This window comes from Centroberyx affinis, unplaced genomic scaffold (assembly GCF_046629955.1).
Source record: "Centroberyx affinis isolate AG114_WGS23_722 - 3 ecotype Tasmania unplaced genomic scaffold, CSIRO-AGI_Caff_v1 ptg002745l_1, whole genome shotgun sequence".
Taxonomy (NCBI): domain Eukaryota; kingdom Metazoa; phylum Chordata; class Actinopteri; order Beryciformes; family Berycidae; genus Centroberyx; species Centroberyx affinis.
The window spans coordinates 228,397-248,266 of NW_027280909.1; the positions used below are offsets into that span (position 1 = coordinate 228,397).

At 40.2% G+C, this 19,870-nt stretch overlaps 1 protein-coding gene across 1 annotated transcript; it reads right to left on the reverse strand.

The window, feature by feature from the left end:
• Positions 1-454: 454 nt before the first annotated feature.
• Positions 455-19,052, reverse strand: lrrc45 (leucine rich repeat containing 45). The gene is made up of 18 exons (XM_071535628.1): positions 18,985-19,052; positions 16,464-16,835; positions 15,400-15,461; positions 14,768-14,838; positions 14,300-14,478; positions 12,940-13,068; positions 11,777-11,889; positions 11,294-11,352; positions 10,443-10,520; positions 9,424-9,559; positions 8,608-8,685; positions 8,407-8,518; positions 8,202-8,272; positions 7,271-7,363; positions 5,985-6,077; positions 5,036-5,209; positions 3,575-3,722; positions 455-2,208 (listed from the first exon to the last, which is right to left on the reverse strand). The coding sequence occupies exons 2-18, from the start codon at positions 16,690-16,692 to the stop codon at positions 2,009-2,011; spliced, it is 2,025 nt and encodes a 674-aa protein (XP_071391729.1). The 5' UTR covers positions 16,693-16,835; positions 18,985-19,052; the 3' UTR covers positions 455-2,008.
• Positions 19,053-19,870: the final 818 nt, after the last annotated feature.

Here is a 19,870-nt window from a genome sequence, read left to right on the forward strand (position 1 = left end):
ATCCAAAAATCCCATTCATTTTCACCATAAAGAGAATAAAAAGGTATTTTGATAGAATCTGAATGCTCAGAAATGACATCATCACTTAAGCGGACTGCTATCAGTGATCAGCCTTCAAAACCCACCCATATAAACTGAACCTCAACATGTGCGCATGTGCAAGATCTAGCGGACAAAGGGTTTCACAGGCTGGAACAGCAAGTGAACCATCTTGACAGTTAGACCTCTTCGGCTGTAATTCCAAGATGCCTCAGTGACCTCATCCATCCCCACCCCATCTACACAACACACCACAGATATTATAAGGTTATCTGTAAAATAGGCAAATCTAACTCTGCATTAGCCTCTACTAGCTACATGAATCACACATAAGTGAAATAATGAGGAGAAACCATTCAGAAATTATTGCATTTTACTGACAGAAAAAAAACAAATATAATAAAAAACAGTGCAAAATGGTAAAAACACACCTGGAAATTTTTAATTACAACATATCAAGCGCATACTGAAATCTCAGATTTTCTGAAACGATACCAAGATATAAAACAGAATTCATATTAAAAAAACTGCATCAGCTGTTGAAAATAGGAGGTTCTTCACCAAATATCATTGCAAAAAACAGCAAATGACATTTTGTGAACCGGTTTATTGCTCTCTGCATGAGCCGGAGCCAGAGGATTTTTGGTTTGATAGATCTGAAATAAAGGCTTAAGTGGATCAAATCTCTGTTCTGATGTCTTTCAAACATTGTCACTGTTGTATGTAAACACATGAGCAATGCGAGACTGCACTGCATTCGATTCGGACGGACAGGAGGATGGGTCCAGTAGAATGGGACTGGATATGTACTGGTCCCTGTAGGGCAAACGGGGGGGAAGAATAATGTGTTGTAGATGATTTTAAGCACAATTCATCTCAGTTAATGTGAGCGGTAAAGTCCTGGGACTGGAAATTCCTTGGCAATGATCTGAAAAAATTGGCTATCATGTAATAATGAATAATGTCAAGTTTCAGAACATAAAATGTCCATTTTTACATGTGACTTAGTCTCATGTTAAGCATTAAAATCGTATTTTTCTGAAAACAAGTGAGACCCTGATGAATATGCACTAGCAAAATGCCGGCATTTAGACATTTTTGGGAGCCGAGCATGGATTAATAAATGCCATGATTTTGGATTTTTTTTCTTTTTGATGTTTAGTGGTGTGTTCAGTAGGGTTTGGGTTCTCTCCTTTTTCTCTCACAATGAAAGTGAAAGATCCAGCTAATGGGGTGAGACACTCGCTTCCCATTCAGTTTCACTTGTTCCGGGTGTTTTCAAAAAACGAGCATTAGTATCTTGAAACAAAGCAGATCACTCCACTAATACGTGACTAAGAAAATTCCTGAAACAAGACAACTGGAAACGTGAAATCATCTCACCCTGCTGGCCGATTTCTTTCCACTTGTTTGAAGAAAAATATGATTTTAATACCAGTGTCTTAGAATTAAGAGTACTTCTTAGGACTGAACCAGCAGTGCGGCTTGTGTGTAGGTGAAGGGATGATATATTTGCATATCTGCAATTAGAATATGGAATGTAGAATGTCGAGTCCCAGCAGTGAACCTGAACACAGTTACAACAGCTGCAGTAACTGGGAGGGGGGGGGGGCAGGATTCCTACACAGTTCGGATTCCAAAATTCCAGACTTTTTCCAAGACCTTCATTTCTTGATTTGATTTGAAAATTTTGGGTTGGTGTTCAATATGATTTATGCCAATAGTCATACTGCTTGGCCCCTATTATCTAAGTCATATCTGCCTATAGATGAAGATTATTCTCCATAACAACAGATACAGTATGCAAGATGACAGGGAACCTAAAAATTTCCCCTAATTTTCCAAGTTTTAAAGACTGGGAAACCACCAAATTCTCTATTCCACACATTTCCAGACTTTCCCCCGACCTGTGCAGGAACCCTGTGAGGGGAGGGGGGGGTGGGGTGGGGGGGTGTCAGAGGATTGTGGGTCATTTCTTGGGGCTGCTGTAGTGGCCCAGCGGCGAGCCCTGGACGTAGGTGAGGATGGCGCTCTGCAGGTAGCTGGCTCTCTGGGCCTCGTCCTCCCTCATCCTCTGGATCTCCGCCTCCCGCAGCCGGAGCTTCTCCAGCAGGGAGGAGATCTCGCTCTCTTTGTCGAGGATCGCCTCCCGGTGGCTGCTGGTCAGTACTGCAGGGCCGGGCAGGGCAGGGCGGGACAGGCACAGGGTTAGAAATGCACAAAAGACTGGCAGAGAAAACATTCGAGAGTCTGATGTGTTAGTATCGAGTCTTAAAATGTCTTTTTTCTTAAAATAAGTGAAACAAATCTGCCAATGGGGTGAGATCATTTCACTTGTTTCCAATGTGACTTATTTGGAGAATTTTCTTGATAATAGTGAGTGGAGTGAGCGGATTTATTCTGCTATGTTTCAAGATATTTGTTTTATATTTGAATTTTATATTAATTGTTTCTAGAAAATCCCCAAAACACTGCAAAAAACATCCCACTGCACTACTATCAAGGAAATGAAACTTAATTCTATAAAATTCTTGAAACAAGTTGATTTGCATTGGAAAGAAGTGAAATGATGTAACCCCATTGGCAGATTTTTTCAATTGTTTTAAGAAAATTATAATTTTGGGACTCAGTGATAGACTAAATGACTTGTTAAGATGGAGATTTTTTGAGTTTTTAAAAATTTTTGGCAGAATTTTTCACGATCAAATAAAATAAGATTTAAAGACTGAATATGAGACCAAATGACTTGTCATGACGGACATTTTTCACAGTGCCGTCTTCTATCCGATCTCTCCTCATGCCTCCTGCTCTTTCTTTCTCTCTAGTATTGAGTCTTAAAATCTTGTTTTGCGACAATCTCTTGAAATAAGGCAGATCATGCTACTGGTATCAAGAAAATGATCCGGATAAACTGATTTACACTGGCATACAGTGAAATTATTTCTTCCCACTGGCAGATGTTTTCGACTTGCTTTAAGAAAAATAAGATTTGAAGGCTGAATATAGGGCTGGGCGATATGGACCAAAAATCATATCTCGGTATTTTTAGGCTGAATGGCGATACACGATATATATCTCGGTATTTTCTACGAAGTGGGCTAAATGTTCAGTTGTAAGTCAAAGCCACATGTGAGATGTCACAAGCACTTTCATTAAAACAAGACTGTGATCAAAATAAAATGCAAAGACAGGGTTTCCTTCCCTGTTTTAGAACAGTCTGTTAAGTTCAGAAAATTACATCACTTTATTGTAATGCAGCCTTTAAAACCAGGAAAAGACACTTATGCCATATCACGATATTACGATATCCAAAATCTAAGACGATATCTAGTCTCATATCACGATATCGATATAATATTGATATATCGCCCAGCCCTAGCTGAATATGAAACTAAATGACTTGAAGAAGGACACTGTAGTACGGCAACAAAAAAAAAGATGTACAGTGAGAAGGAGAGCAAAGGGTTTGGGAAAGCTGAGGAAGAGAGTGATGGTGGGGGGGGGAAAGGTAAATAAAGAGGAAGTAAGAGTGCACCTTTCATCTCTCTTTCCAGAGCGCTGATCTTCTCTTTCAGTCCCCCCTGTGCCGTCCGCTCTGCTTGCAAATGTCCAATTTGCTCCTGAAGCTCCACCCTGACCCGGCTGACCTCGGCCACCTTCTCCTGGTCCTTACCCGACAACTCCTGCCAAGAGAACACCATCAGTATTGAGTCTTAATATTTTAGAAACAATTATCTCACCCCGTTGGCAGAATGTTCATGGCCACTGATCTGAATTCTCCATAAGAACGTCCTTTTCTCTGCTAAATTCCACTATTGCTTTCCCCCTCTACATCCTAAGGGAAAGAAGCCTGCTGACCTAATCCCATGCTTGTTCCCTTTTAATCCTAATTTCTAACCTTTGAAATAACCTTTACTTTTACTGACCTCCTCAGTCTGCCCGCCACAGTCCACTATTCCAAGTCAAGGCTTTTATTTTTAGTGAGCCTAATCCCAACCCCAAAAAACGTGTTTTCTTCATGACGAACATGCGTGCAGACGGAAGTTTTTAAACTTCAAAGGTTGATGGACTTAAATGTGAAGTTTGAACTATGAAAATGACATTATAAGTATATATGTATTCGGAAAAATTCACATCAGAGGAACATTCAGGACCAATGCTCTCTCTGAGCTGATAGTTTGGTGACCTACGTCTATTTCTTACATTGACCAAATATCTTAACAGCAGGGTTCCTACACATTTTCAATTAAAAAATTCCATACTTTTTTTGTTTTGAAGATTTTGTCTGGTGTTCAATATGATTTACACAGATAGACATCTTGCCCCTGCTAACTAGGTCATATCACTGTATAGATGAAGATTGTTCTTCACAGTGACAAATATCAGAATATGTGAGATGATTGGCAGGGTTCCTACACGGTTTCCATTTTAAAACTCACATTTTTCCCAGACCCTATGTTCTCGACTGGATTTGATTTTGGTGGGTATTTGATATAATGCATGCTGACAGCGGCTGGGTAATAAGAGCGTCCCTCTATCTGAACATTATCCTTCACATCAACGAAAACTGTGGACTCAAAGTGGCTCTACAACAACATAAAAGCTAGAATTATGTGTGTATCGGACCTGAACCGCAACATTTTCCATACTTTTCCAGACATTTTTTCAAATTCCCAAACTATTCAAGACCTGGAAATGATCAAATTCATTTTTAATACTTTTCCAGACTTTCCAGACCTGCGTAGGAACCCTGTAACAGTTATCAGTCATTGCCATAATTTGTCCACAGAAATTTTTGGATATGAACGGGTTTGGAAGTTGGTATCAGACGCATGGACTTTGCCATAGCTTAGAGTTCAGTGAGCCATAGCGCCCCGTACATCAGTAATAACATTTCAGATAACTTACTGTTTTTTAATGTGACGTGTGTGCGATCCATTTTGTGTCAGTTGCCTCAGGGTAATAGGCATTATTAGTGCAACAGGTGGGTGCTGACCTGCTGCAGCTCGTCTATCCTGCGTCGGAAGCCGTCGATCTCCACGCTCTGCTGGCCGTTCTTGGCCTGCAGGTCGGCGATGGTCTGCTTCTGCTGGGAGCAGTGGGTCTGGACCTCCTGGCGGGACTGGCGGACAGAGCGCAGCTTCTCCTCCAAGGACGCCACGTGCTCCTGCTGCTCAGGGGGAACGAGGTGGGGGGCGAGGAGGGGCGCGGGGGGATGGAGGGAGCCATACCGATGAAAGGGGTTAGCAACTCTCTAAAGCAGGGTGACTCACCACATCTTTTCAAATGGTCAACCATTAAATGCGTAAATAAAATGTTGCAAAGAAAATCAAATTTCATAGCAGGAACCTCCATCATCACTGCTGGATATCTGAGATTTCATTACAGGCAAATATCTAACCCTAATGGAAATTTTTTGCAACATTTAAAAAGTTTAATTCATCTTGTTTAATCCGACATTAAAGGAATAATTCACCCAAAAATGAAAATTCTGTCATCATCTACTCACCCTCATGCCAAATGAAACACAGGTGAAATTTGTTAGTCCATATAACACACAGGGAGGTTTCCAGCACAACTTGGTAGCAGCCTTCTCCAGAACAACTGAAGTCAATGGGGACCTGTTCTTTAGAGTTCCAAAACAAAAACAGCCAAACAATCACACTGTGAATAGAAAGACCTATACACCATTATTTGTTGCAAATCAATCAGCTGTAAAGATTTGCACTAAATGATGGTGTAAATATACTGTAGGTCTTTTTGGAACTCTGAAGAACTGGTCCCCACTGACTTCAGTTGTTTTGGAGAAGGCTGCTATGGAGTTGTGCTGGCAGCCTCCCTGTGTGTTATATGGACAAATTTCACCTGTGTTTCAACTGGCATGAGGGGGAGTAGATGATGACAGAATTTTCATTTTTGGGTGAACTATTCCTTTAAACACCCACCTCCTCCAGGCGGACTTGAGCGCGCACTTTGCCCAGCTCCTCCTCGGCCTGGGCCCGCTCCGTCACACACGCCGCCTTAGCTTTGCTGAGTTCCTACAAGACACATACACACTTCATATTTACATACTTTATTTCGTTCTCTAGCAAATATCCCTAATTAGAGATTAGTTCATATATAGACCTTTTTTGTGTTTGTAAACAGCGATGACGTATTTTGTGGGCGGAGCCGAACTGGTGGCAGAAAGTGAGAGTTAGCGGTATCAGGTGTCAATTTACACCATAGGAATATGGATCATCCGGACGCCTTCTCCAAATATTTTAATGGTTTGCCAGCAGAAGACAGGTTGTCTTACACTAATAAGCTAACCTTTAGCAATGGGGTGAGGTTTCCTGACCCGTAGCCTACTCACTGTCAGATCAATGGGTCACAGATCCAACTAAATGGCCAAAGTTACAGTGGCCGGACATCTTCGTATACCTTGTGGAAAAACCCAGCGTCTATACGAAAGAAAACTCAAGGCATACAAATCTCTTGACGCATACAATTTTGAACTTTGCGGTCATGTCCAGGACCTTGAATACCGAGATTTATCGAATGATTTCTGTGTGTTACGGACCGACGTACTGCCTAGCCAGCGGCAGGGACATAAAAACGCAGCTATACAAGACGTGGCCTATTATAAACAAGTCAAACAACTATATACTGACGGCAGATCAGTCTCATATTTCCGATTCCGATATACATAATAATAGTCCATACATCCATACTGATCTCCGTTCCAGCGCGTCCCGTCTCCTCTCTCTGCCGTTGTCCTCTCCAGATTTTACTTTTCAAGCTTCAGTTTATCACATCATGATATCGGTCAGCCTGCTTACTGTGTGGGACAAACGAGCTATCTCCCGATCGCAGCGGAGTCAAAACATTTGACAAGTCATTTTTTTCCACCACAAGATGGCACTATGACTCTTTCATTACATTGGGCTGGGCTTTTGATGTAAATAGATGACATTAGGTGTGTTGTTATATAGATCTGTTGCACCAGTTTTTCCCTTATTCCGGGGATCTCGCCTGTTTCCCTCTACTTGTTTCCTCTGTTTTTCTGCCGCCACAATGCGCGCGCAACTGCAGTGATGTAACTGTGACGTCCGCTCCAAATTGGTCTATAAAGCTAATAAATAACTATAATCTGTTACAACAAGGAACTTAGTTCACTAGTTTTGTTTTTTGTGTTAGGTCTACTGTAGGTTTTTTCTTTTTTACATGGATATTCTTTCCAAGATCTGACCTCCTCCAACTGTATCCGCTGTCCCTCCAGTTTGAAGATGCGTTCTTGCAGCACTCTCTCGCTCTCTTCCAGATGGCGATTCACATGGTCCACCTGCACAAAAATTTTGAATCTTTAAACATATTTTTTAATACTGTTTATTAGGATTACTAAATCATACTACATAATTAGCACAGCATACTACAATTGAAGGAAATAATAAATTGATAAATAAATAAATAAGTAAGTAAGCAAGAGGTAGGCAAGCAATTTTTACTTCCCATTCATTTGAATGAGGCCATGAAAATAGCGTGAAAACTGACATTTAACACGTTGGTGAACAGATTCAACAACAGATCCTGCTGCTGTGATTTTCAACTGACTGTGGGTCCAACGTTTTATAACTTAATTTTGGCAAATAGCATTTGAATTGATAGAAGAGAACATAGCGGAGGAATACCATTTAGGAGAGATAGTTCCTGTCTGGGAGATATTTTTAAATATTAATTTTAGTGTAAGCCAAGAATAAAAATGCAAAATGGCAACAGACCCAGGACTGCTTTATTGTCTTAAAAGCAGGATCTGTTGTTGAATCTGTTCACCAACGTGTTAAAAGTCAGTTTTCAGTCTATTTTCTCATTCAAATGAATGGGAAGTAGAAATCCTAACACTACAAACTCGTCCAGCTGCATCTGATCTTGGTGAGTAGTTTATATTCTGGTTTTCATGGCGGTCAAGAGCCGAATAACCCCCATGTTAAAACTAAGTGGAGTACTGCTTTAAGTGTTTACATGGCTATTAGCCGCTAATATTCTCCTACTGAACGGATTATCAAAGGCTAACACCATGCCCTTCGCATCGCATGAGGTGTTTCTATTCTAATTGGTCTGTTATTCTGATTACCAATGGAATATTAGGCTACATGTGAAGGGACAAAGATGCAGGACAGTACCTCTTTCTGGCGTAGACTGTCCATGTCCTCCAGGGCTTGTTTGGACCGCCTCTTCTCCATTTCCAAACGGTCTATTAGAGAGCGACACAGAAGACACACTTCCTCGTTTTCATGCGATAAAGCTGGTCTTTACTTGTGTGCGTTTGGGAATAAAACAAGGATGTGCGTCTCTGTGTGTGTGTGTGTGTGTGTGTGTGTGTGTCACCTTCTGCCTGCGCTAGTCGTAGTTTGAGTTCCGCTGTGCTATTGGTCAGCTCCTGCTTCAGCTCAAAGATATGCTGCTGCTGAGACTTACACCTGCGCTCCATCTCCTCCACCTAACACACACACACACACAAAGAAATGAGGCTCACTTTGACCAAATCAACCACAGACTTTAACTCACAAAAAAACACAATGCTCATACCTTATTTCGGAGTTGCACGTTGGTTTCTGTCATGTTCTGCATCTCCCTGAGGAGCTTGCCCTCTCTGAGCACACTTTCCTACAGGATGGAGAGCAATTACGATATCATGTGACCAACCGTCGCACCTCAGTTAATAACATGTGTTTCACTGCAAAAAACGATATATCTTAACAAGTCATGTAATCTCGTAACCCAAGCGATAATCCATGATTCTTGTTTTCTTTATTTAGTCTCCATCTTTGGCACTAATCACTCATTGCGGTGGTGTTTCTGCTCTGTACTTCCCAGAGATCACCTGTCAATCAAACAGTGTGTCCAGTACTGTGACGTCTTTTTCCTTGGATTTTCTGTTGATGCAGCTTGAGTTTCTGTAGGTGGCTACAGCTCTTTTCTCTGTCTGTTCATCCATGGTGGAACCCAGTTCTTCATCTATTTATTCCAAAGAAGCCATAAACATAAAACGCATACCTTCCTGTATTCCTTTGTATCCTCAAAGGAAATTATAGTGGGGGAAATGCGCTTAATAAATGACAAGTAGACTAATGTATAGCCTGACAACTGGAACCAATGGACGCTTGTAGTTTGAGATAATAAGATCACAAACAAGCAGGATCTCTGTTCATTATGAGCCAATAAACTAGGCTACTTTCTCTCTTTGTAATCCCATGAAATGTTTTTAAAATGTTGTTTTACCAAAAGCCAGCGATAGAAATTCATGTTATTTTCTTCACTGGTGTGACATCGAGGCAAGCTCACACTGAATATGAGACTAAATGACTTGTTGAGAGCCAGTCCATCTCACATCTCTCTTCATACCTCTTGCTCTTTCTTCCTCTCTCTGCTCTGTCGTTCCCTCTGCTCGTCCTTCTCCGTCTTCACGCGGGCCAGCAGCTCTCCCAGGTTGTGGTTTTTCTGCTCCGAGAGGGCGAGGGCGGCCTCCGTCATCTGCAGTCTGCACACAAAATATTGTTTTATATTGATTTTGTACTATATTTGTATCAATATATCTAGTATTGAGTTATGTGCTTCTTACCAGACTTCAAGGGATATTGCATACAAATAGTATATATACCCATTAAGCTTCAGAGCATGAAACTCAGGTGCTATTCCATTTGAAAGCTGTGGCTAGTAGTGTATTGTGTGTATGTAGCATCTAGTATTGAGTCTTAAAATCCTATATTGATTAAAACAAGTGAAAAATCTGCCAAACAGGTGAGATTATTTCATTTGTTTCCAATGTAAATCAGCTTGTTTTAAGAATTTTCTTGATTCAAGTGTCATTTTCTTGATACTAGTGCAGTGGTTTACCTTACTTCAAGATATTGACATTGATTTGTTTGTAGAAAATCCCACTACAAAGATACAAGTGCAACTGCATGCAAAACACATGGACTTATCTCATCAATTTTTCACTTGTTTGAAGAAAAAGACGATTTTAAGACTTGAATACAAGACTAAATTACTTGTTAAGTCAGACATATTTTGCGGTGTAGCACCTGACTGGTGTACATATACAGAACACTTCTCTAGGGGAAAGAGCGGACAACAATATGTGGGTCAGCGTGAATAAATATAAGAGCCAGGGTCGTCTGTGTACCTGAGAACCTTTAGTAGCTAATAATAGTCGTCCCTCGGAGCGCCTGATTAAAAATTCATCATGTGGGCTGAGTCAGTGGAGGAGCATTAATGAACGTATGTAGTTATGAGTCTTTAATGCATCACTGTGTCTATATCCAGCAACAGTGAGGAGACTGGTAAATGAAGAAAGTGACAATATCTAATAGATTTTGCTCTTGATGGGCTGAATATAGAATAAAGGAAGAAGGGACGAGTACTTGGCAGTGAGAGAGTTGACAGCGGACTTCCTCTCGTTCAGCGCTTCCTGGAGCTGGCCTACGTGAATAGTGGTTGACCTGATGGGGAAAAACAAAACATAAACTCCATGCTTTTTAAATATCATGGTGTATTACAAATGTGGGGCCATTTGTTTTGGCACTATAGTAAGAAATAACGCATAAACAACTTGATTTGTCTCCAAATGTTCACCTTTTGTTTTATAATCCTAATATCCTTATATGGTTTTTGAGGAACATGCAGAGTGACTATTTCCTCATTTACTTTGTGAAAAATGCATATTATTGCTATGGTGCACACCACAAGTCCCGACTGTAACAACATTTCTACCACTAGAGAAATAAACCTATGACTTGCATCATAAATCTGGAAAATTCTGAAAAATACACCGGTTTGGTCGTATCTAGAGAACAAGAGAGCACTGTAATAAAAGTGCACTGCAGTATAAAATGACAATTTTTTGTTGTTGTTTTTCAATATATTAATGTGTGACTTCTACTTTAATGTATTTTACCTGCTGCATATGAAATCCCCATGTGTAACTTGCCTATGTGGTATAGTGTTTATCTGTCTTTCATTCTTACGTTTATTTTTTTGTACGGTGTTGTAACTTTGTCTACTGAGAAACCCCCCAAAAAATACTATTTAATAAAAATCATGGTAGTTTATGTTGCGCTGGACATGGATCTCAAACCAGAGATCCTTTCCTTTTCTGTACAAATACATAAAACACACAAAACATTGATGTGGAGGTTGTGTCTGTCACTGATCTCAGTCTAATAATCTTGGTAAAACGATTCTTATGCCTTTATCAAGTCCCACTTCCACTGACCTGCTGGAGCGGCCCATCTCCTCCCTCTGCCTGTCTATGGTCTCCATCAGGTTTAGGAACTGATGGGGAGGAATAACAAGAATACCATATTGACAGTGATTGCATATCATAATTATTTCATGTAATATACTGTATGTGTGCCTGTCAAGCTAGAGGTTCTAAGTTCATCGTTTCAAAGAAAAAACTGTGAGAAGTTTATGCGGGTATGTTCAGGCACCAAACATTAATATCCCTCATCAAGGCATGAATAACTATGAGAGGTGTGGGTTGACTAGGGCAAAAAAAAAAATCTGTCGTAACCTCACAGCTCCTCCAAGGCACATGAATCAAAGCGAATCAAAAGAATGAAATAATTTGGCTAATCTTGAAGAAAAAAAAAGCTTGAAAGCTGCAATCCAGCAGCCCGTCCCCATAGCTCTAAAAACCAATATGTTCCAGCTGTAATTGCCTTCAAAAATGTAAATGCTTTGGTTTCTGGGTTACCTGCCGGCCCTTCTCGTCCTTAAGTATCTGAATCTCCTTGCTGAGGACCTGGGTCCTGCTGCGGCTCTCTCTCAGGGTGGACTGCCTGTCGGAGTTATGCTCTATGGTCTGCTCTGAGAGGGTTAAGGGCGACAGGGGAAAGGGTCGGGGAGAGAGAGGAATGTAGAGGACAGTATTGGGACAGGCAGCATTGGGATAGTAATGTGTAAATCAGTACCACCATACTACAGTTACCATTCAAAAATAAGTCTGTTTTTTTGTTATCAGCCCCTCTAAATATAAGACTGAGGTTGAAGCATCCAAAAGTTAGACCCCACCACTATCCCCGGATTCCATTTTGTCAAAATTAGTCATCGTCCTATCACACTAAATCATCTTAGATTAGGTATTCCCACTACTTTGATGAAAAATGGTACAGAAGTTGACTTTCTCTAGGTGGAAGTACTCCCACTACTTTGATTTTATCCAGTAAAAGGACGACAAAAACATTGGACATCAGCTCTGTTTGCTTTCCGATTCATTCACAGGAGAGGAACCGGACTTCTCTTGATTTTAGAAGGGAAGAGAGGGTGTAATCGCCAGTTTTGGCGGTGTAAAAGAAAAGTAATATAACAGATAGCTTAACGAATTACTAGTCTCAGGGAGTAAGAATTAAACAATTAAATCAAATTACTTCTGAAATTAGTATTAAGTATTAAGTACTTTTTTGAGTAACAAGCCCAACACTGGTGACAGGAATATGGGGTAAGGTGAGTAACACATGCATTATAACTCAACTCAACTTTATTTATATAGCACCTTTCATACAAGCATGCAGCCCAAAGTGCTTCACATAGCAAAATTACAACAATAAAACAATAAAATGTTAAAAAAAAATAAAAAAATAAATAAGAGTCAATAAATACAATAAAATGAACACCAGGGATAAAAATAAAGTAAAAACCAATGATTAGAACTTAAGGCTATAACATTACTCAAATTAAAAGCCAGATTAAAAAGATAGGTCTTTTATTTCCTTCTAAAAATACAGAGAGAGCTTGCCATTCTAATATCCTGAGGCAGTGAGTTCCACAGTTTAGGGGCATAAAATCAGTATAAGGAAAGACTAGGAAATCATAATGCTACAGCATGTACACACACACACACACACACACACCTCTTACCAAGTGCTTTGAGTGTGTCACTGGGTATGTTGTTCCCTGCCATCTCCAGCTGTACCAGGGTCTTGTTGTGCTGTACGGCCTCCAGAAGAGACCTGCCGCCCAGCAGGCCGATGTTGTTCCACCTCAGATCTACGACAAAAATCAAAAGGGAGGCCAGAGTAAAACAGCTACGAATACAGCTATTTGAACAAAATCAAATTAAATCAATAAATCGTTCCTCCGTTTCAAGAAGCACATGAGTCTGCAGGTAAACCACGAGTCTGCAGCTGGATCCATCACGAAGACGTCTGAGTAGGGATGGGAGGATGTAAGATTTTATCTTTTATCGCGATAAAAACACTCAAGATAATTTTATCTTGGTGAATTTCCATTAACGGGATAACCGTGAATATCCTCACATGTGACTTGAAAAAGCTGTCCAGCTCACTAACGTACAGTCCTATTGATTTCCTGATTTATTTTGAATTGCCATTTGCCACAAGGGGGAGCCCGCGTCTTTCCAGTCAATCGTCACCATGGCTGAAGGCTCGGCTTGCCCATTGTATCCCCCACAAAAAAAAAGTTAAATCAGATGTGTAGAAATACTATGGATTCAAAACTGAGGAACGACAGAGAGATGAGGTGCCCACCTGTACTTGATAGGTTTGATAGATTACCTGCTAGGTGTTGGCGAGAGTCTGAATCTGTCCTTGTTTGTTTTTCACTAAAAAGGATGTTCACAAAAAAAAAGAAATGTGTCCTATGATGCAATAAAAATATGTGTTTCTTAACAAAATGTAAGGTAAAGCGATTCCAATATGTTTTAGTGCCATTTTAAGAGTTTTAAACATATTTTGATGATTATCGGGATAATATCGTGAATCACAATTATTTTGGCCAGGATAATCGTGACATGACATTTTCATATCGTCCCATGCCTACTTCTGAGTGTCACTCAAAACAAAGCGGGAGCGTTGAAGGGCCGTAATGGGACGGGTGGGGGGAGGGGGTATATCACCTAGAACAGTGGTTCTCAACGTGGGGTCCGGGGACCACCAGGGGTCCTCGAGGGAGTTACAGGGGGTTCCCAGCAAAGTGATGAATTGTTAAACTTCGCTATTATTTCATTTACAAGAAGTTAACACCTTTAGAGTATGTAGAAGAATGTAGAAGAATGACTGTTTTGATTTTGATTGTTTTGACTGTTATCTCTCTACCTACAATACAGTCATGGGATTCTGGACAAAATCATATATAGCTAACAATAAAGATATTCTTAGATTTGGGTTTGAGAGACAAAATCTCACCAAATGGGGGTCCGTGGCCCTAATGTGGACTAAATTAGGGGTCCTTGACATGAAAAAGGTGGAGAATCACTGACCTAGAACTTCCAGGGTGCCGTTCCGCTTGAGCGCCAGAGCGAGCTCCGAGGCCCCGTTGTGGTTGATCTGGTTATTGCGCAGGTCCAGCTGGGCCAGGGCGCCGTTGGAGGCCAGGCCCTCGCAAAAGACCGAGAAGGCCTCGTCCCACATCCCCAGCGCGTTCCACTCCAGCACCAGCCTGCAGAGCGGCATATGAACACTGTGCCGTGACACAGCAACACCACAGCAAAGCCTTCGAGATTAAAGCTACGCTAGGCAACTTTGCAACGTCGGCTGCCCCCAAATGGCAGTGGGAGGTATAACGGTTTGAAATTTTACAAAGTCTCAATTAGTGGGGATGGGACGCTCTTCTCTGTTGCAGGGTTGTTTTACATACAAATCTTGCCTAGTGCAGCTTTAAAACCAATGATAGATTTGTCACAGATTTTGAGATACTCTCACGCTCAACTGAGGTGCATAATCCTCACCTTCGCAGAGTCTTGTTTCGCGCCAACAACTTCCCCAGCACCTCAGCCCCTGTCGATCTCAGGTTATTTCCCTGTAAACATTATTTTGCATTGAGTGACTATCTATGCACATACTTCATGGGAAAAAAAAAAAGGTAACACTTTATTTTCTGGGTCTACAATTTCCTCATAATTTCCTAGAAAGGAGCTGTTCATTTCTTAGGCAGTTTCCTGGAAAGAAGCATGAAACGATGTAGTAGTTCTATAGAAAATGTAAGGTGGAGTCGATAAGATACTGTCAATTTCTAGAAGAATTTCCTGGAAAGAACTGCAAAACTATAAACTATTTATTGGAAAAATAATACACAAAGGTCAATTTGGTAACCCAAGTCATTTTTCATATAATTTATAATATAGTTATTTGTTGAATTCCTTCCTCTAATTTCTAATTTTATATATATCTAGTACATAATTTCATGGTTCCGTCATGGAAACAACAGAATAAATTGGGGGTAATTAATTAGTACATAATGTAACGGTTCTTTCTGAACACTTTCTAGGAAATCATTAGGAAATTGCGGACCCAGAAAATAAAGTGTTACCAAAATAATACCTTTGGGTGACAGTGTGCAGCCTAATTTGCCTGGTCTTACCTTCAGGTCCAGGACTTTAACAGTTGTGTTGCCACACAGTCCAGTCAGGAGTACCTTGGCACCTGAGAGTGACACACAAGCATGGCAAGAGACGTTGTAAAGTGTTAGAATAAATAACTTGTCACATGGACTGGGTCTTTAATTTGTGCATACCGTGAAATGCTATTTAGTACAATTAAACCAAATTGACAAAGAAGACAAACAAAAAGGGAAAAAATGTCTTCACAATATATTAGTCTAATATATTGTATTATAAAGTGTAGATAAGGCTCACACTTCAATGTTTTCTATGCGTGACACAGAAATAACATCACTCTGTCACTTAGGGTTAGAATGATGTTGGTTTTTGAGGGGGTTCTGATACCGGTATTTTTTTGGATTGAACATATCGATAGTTAATATTTTCTGCTGATATTCAATATCTTTAGGTTTGACCATTTTCATGCCCAAACAATAAAAAAAACACAAGACTTTTATTCTCATTAGACTCTTTTAGGTGATTTCTCTGGCCAGACATCTAATAGAAAAATGGTAACACTTTACAATAAAGGTCACTAAGTTAAGGGTTATTAATGCTTAATAAGGGTTAGTTAATGCTTAATAAGCATTAACTAACCCTTAATTAACAGTTAACTAATGTGTAATTTACTAATGGTGTTCATGTTAAGGTATTAATTTATACATTATTTAATAGTTTATAAAGATGACTATTAAATAATGTAGAAATTAGTACCTTAGTTAACATGAACACCATTAGTAAATGATTACGACACATTAGTTAATTGTTAATTAAGGGTTAGTTAATGCTTATTAAGCATTAACTAACCCTTAACTTAGTGACCCTTATTGTAAAGTGTTACCAGAAAAATATTAAGAATATACTGATTAGTTGTGGTCAGGGAGGAACCTCCATCTTATCAGAGGTGGACACTGATTGGCTTGATTTTTCAATAAGGCCAATATTGGCTGCGATATCAGCAAACCAGAACACCAGTCTAACTCCAATCCACATAGAAAAACAAACAGGCTACATATCTATTCCACAGAGTGGGAAACTCACACACCTTCCTCGCTGAGCATGCAGTCACTGAGCAACACCTCAGTAAAGACAGTGTCTTTGTGGAAGACCCTGGCCAGCACAGAGCAGGTATCCGCAGACAGGCTCTGTCCGCTCAGGTCCAGTCTGGAGCTCTGAAGCCCCCTGGTCTCCTGGAGCTGAGCCACGACAGACTCCTGGGGCTCCACGCCTCCCTCTTTACACAGGCGCAGGTATGTCCGCCTGAAGTCCTCCATTCTGGATCACATTGGGGTTTTTTTTTTTCGTCTTGTCAGATTCGTTCTCCCGTTGCTCTTCTAACTTTCAGCCTTCCCTGAGGTGCACAACCTTTTGTTCGCTCCTTCGTTCCTTCTTAGGCACTGCCTCCCTGTGTGGCTCACTGAAGAAGGGAAGACACAATTTACAAGATGAGTAGAAGGCAACCGGGAATCAATTACCCCGAAAATCCAATTCCAAAGAAAAGAAAAGTCAATTCCCGCACACACTTATCACCTCTGCATTGATTTATTAAAAAGAGTCGACGTTTCGGTCACAAGGACCTTTCTCAAGATATATCAATCATAAAGTGACATAGTGCTTAAATACAGCCCATGACTGCATAATAGTCCACAGCTGTGTTGGAGGTGTGTCCATGATCCCACACAACAGCTCACTTATTCAAGATTCCCTCAATTGTCAAAACATACAATATCTATAATTGTACACATTCAAAACCCTTTGATATTACTAACAAGCAAAACATTTTTTCAGGTTAGTGGTATATGTATAAGACATAGCCCAGGTCTACAGTATACAAATGCCCCATGGGGTCCTATAACTTCAAATTTGTCCATGTACAGATATACAAAATAATCGACCATGGTATAAACTATTTTACATAAAGATGGACTTCTTTTGCCTTTTGTTGTGTAGGACATGCCCACCCAAAAAAGGGGAAACAGAAAAACAAAAACACCAAAACAAAACAACAAAAGGCAAAAGAAGTCCATCTCTATGTAAAATAGTTTATACCATGGTAGAAAAAACTTTTTATGTATAAAACACGCAGGTCAAATGTAAAAAAATCTATTTAGGGATTTGACAGTAGGTTGGATTTGTATCACAGGAAGACCCTGAGATCCAGGTCCTCATTCATTCCCAATGGTGTGAGAGTCTCTAATTCAGTAATCCAATATGCTCCACGTTTCAGGAGGGCTGAAACAATACAATTTACAAAAACATAATGTTTAGAAAAATGGTGGAAATTGTATTGTTTTATATACCACAGGAGTCCTAGAATTCTAATGTTGCTATCTGTCTTGTATGTGTTCATTCAGTCACACCCAAACCACACAACAAAGGTGTCTCTATCTTGTATTAATCATTTCAAGAGGTCCACTAGAAGCTCATTACCATCAGTAAGTAAGTGGAAGTGGATGTAGGAGGAGTGCAGAAAAGACCACAGTCAGACTGTTGTAATCAACAGCCTTACCAAGGCTTAATTGTAGGAAATCTGTGCATAACAGCTGCTGATAGACAGTCAGCACTGCTTCCTGATTACCAGCCCACACTGGGCCACTAGGGTCACTAACCATCAAGACATTTTCTGATTTGGAACACAACGCATCGCTGCTTAATCATGTAAAGACGTGAACAATGGCCCTTGAGGCACTACTGTGGTTGACTTGAAAACCCATATACACTAGAATCGAACTGCAAGCAATTTACTCGGACAGCCAGCCCGATAAGGTTATGGTTAAGGTTACTTTATTGTCTCCCATGGGAGAAAATTGCCTTGGATTAAGGGAACTGCTGCATCGAACCAGACATTACAATAACACATTAAAAAGGAACACATTTGCAAACATTAGCCTGAGATAAAACAACGGAGAAAATCAGCCACAGAGCCATTCACACTGTTAAAACTTACAAAGATATGTGCCGTTCTCTTTAAACAGAGAGACAGTTACGTGAACCTCCATTCAAAAATCTGGCAGTTTGGTGTGCCCTTGGTTGTCGGCAAAAGTAGGCTACATAGCCCAGAGCATAAGACTGATGACCTGTTCTAAATCACCACTAAGCAACTCTTCAATTAGGCATATATCCAATCCACCAAACCGCACCATGTTTAGAACTGGTTTGTCGGTGTTTCACCGAATATTCAGCCACTAAAATACACCGCGGTAGGCGATAGCAAGCTAGCCCAGCAGTATACTCCAAACAGTATGAATTGAAATTTTATTGAAATAACCGCTGCTTGGTGGATTACATATACACCGAAATGAAAAGTGGCTACAAGTTATTCAGAAAACATATTAACTCAGATGTTGTAAGGTGTACAATTTTGCCAAGAAACAAGATCACGATACATTGCCACATTTTGAATGGAGTGTGGCACAACGTTGTATCTCTATAAAAACGAGCGGACGGCTCGCGCCGGGACTATCGGATAACCAACTTGCTAACCATTGAACTACCCGCTTCAAAGTCCTTGGTGCAATTTAAGGCAAAAAATGATGGAAGGCTCAGAATACAAGAAAAGCACAAACCTCGCCACAGCGACCACACAGCCCAAAAATCGCTGGCTGTTGTTGTTTCTGTTGCAGACAGCTGACAGTTGGGCTAAAGGAAGCCACGAAGTAACCAGGAAGTGGATTTGGGCGCAAAGCATCTCGGTCAGTGTAGTCTCTAAATTGTACCATCACCTGACAACACTGCTTGCTGAACATGTAAATGGTGCTGGTGATGGATAACTTGAAAAAAATCAAGTGAGGCAGTGCCACTAACAATACCTGTGTACACTGGGCGTTGAGATTTCAAAATAAAACGATTTCCCTATTGTAAATGCAATGTTGTTGTCCATCCATGACTTAATATACAGCCTATTTTGACATGAAATGCCTGTCGGTGGAGATGTGAAAATTGGACTTGGAAAGTTGAACTCCAGACTGTTTTTCTGCATTTTCTTTTGTTTTTGTTTTTTGATGTTTTTGATTTTTGATTTCACAGGCTTGGGTCAGTTTTGTGAAGAATGCCATTACATTATGATGCCTGTGTGTGTGCCTTGTAGTGGTGATAGGTATTGATGATGACTGATATCAATATAATTTAGAGTTAGCTTCAATGAGAATTAAGAACGGGGCACCAGATTACAGACTACGACAGCATATTGATGTCACAGTGGGAGAAAAATATAGGCTCAGTATCTTGTTATAACGAGAAACTTTTCTTGTTATAACAAGATATTTTTCTTGTTATAACAAGATATTTTTCTTGTTATCAAGTTAACAAGACTTGTTAACACTTGTTAACAACACTTGTTAACAAGAAAAGTTTCTCGTTATAATGACATACCAACATATCTCATTGTAATGAGAAACTTTTCTCGTTATGAGATATTGATTGTGTCTGAGTCAGGATGAGTTGAGTTGACTC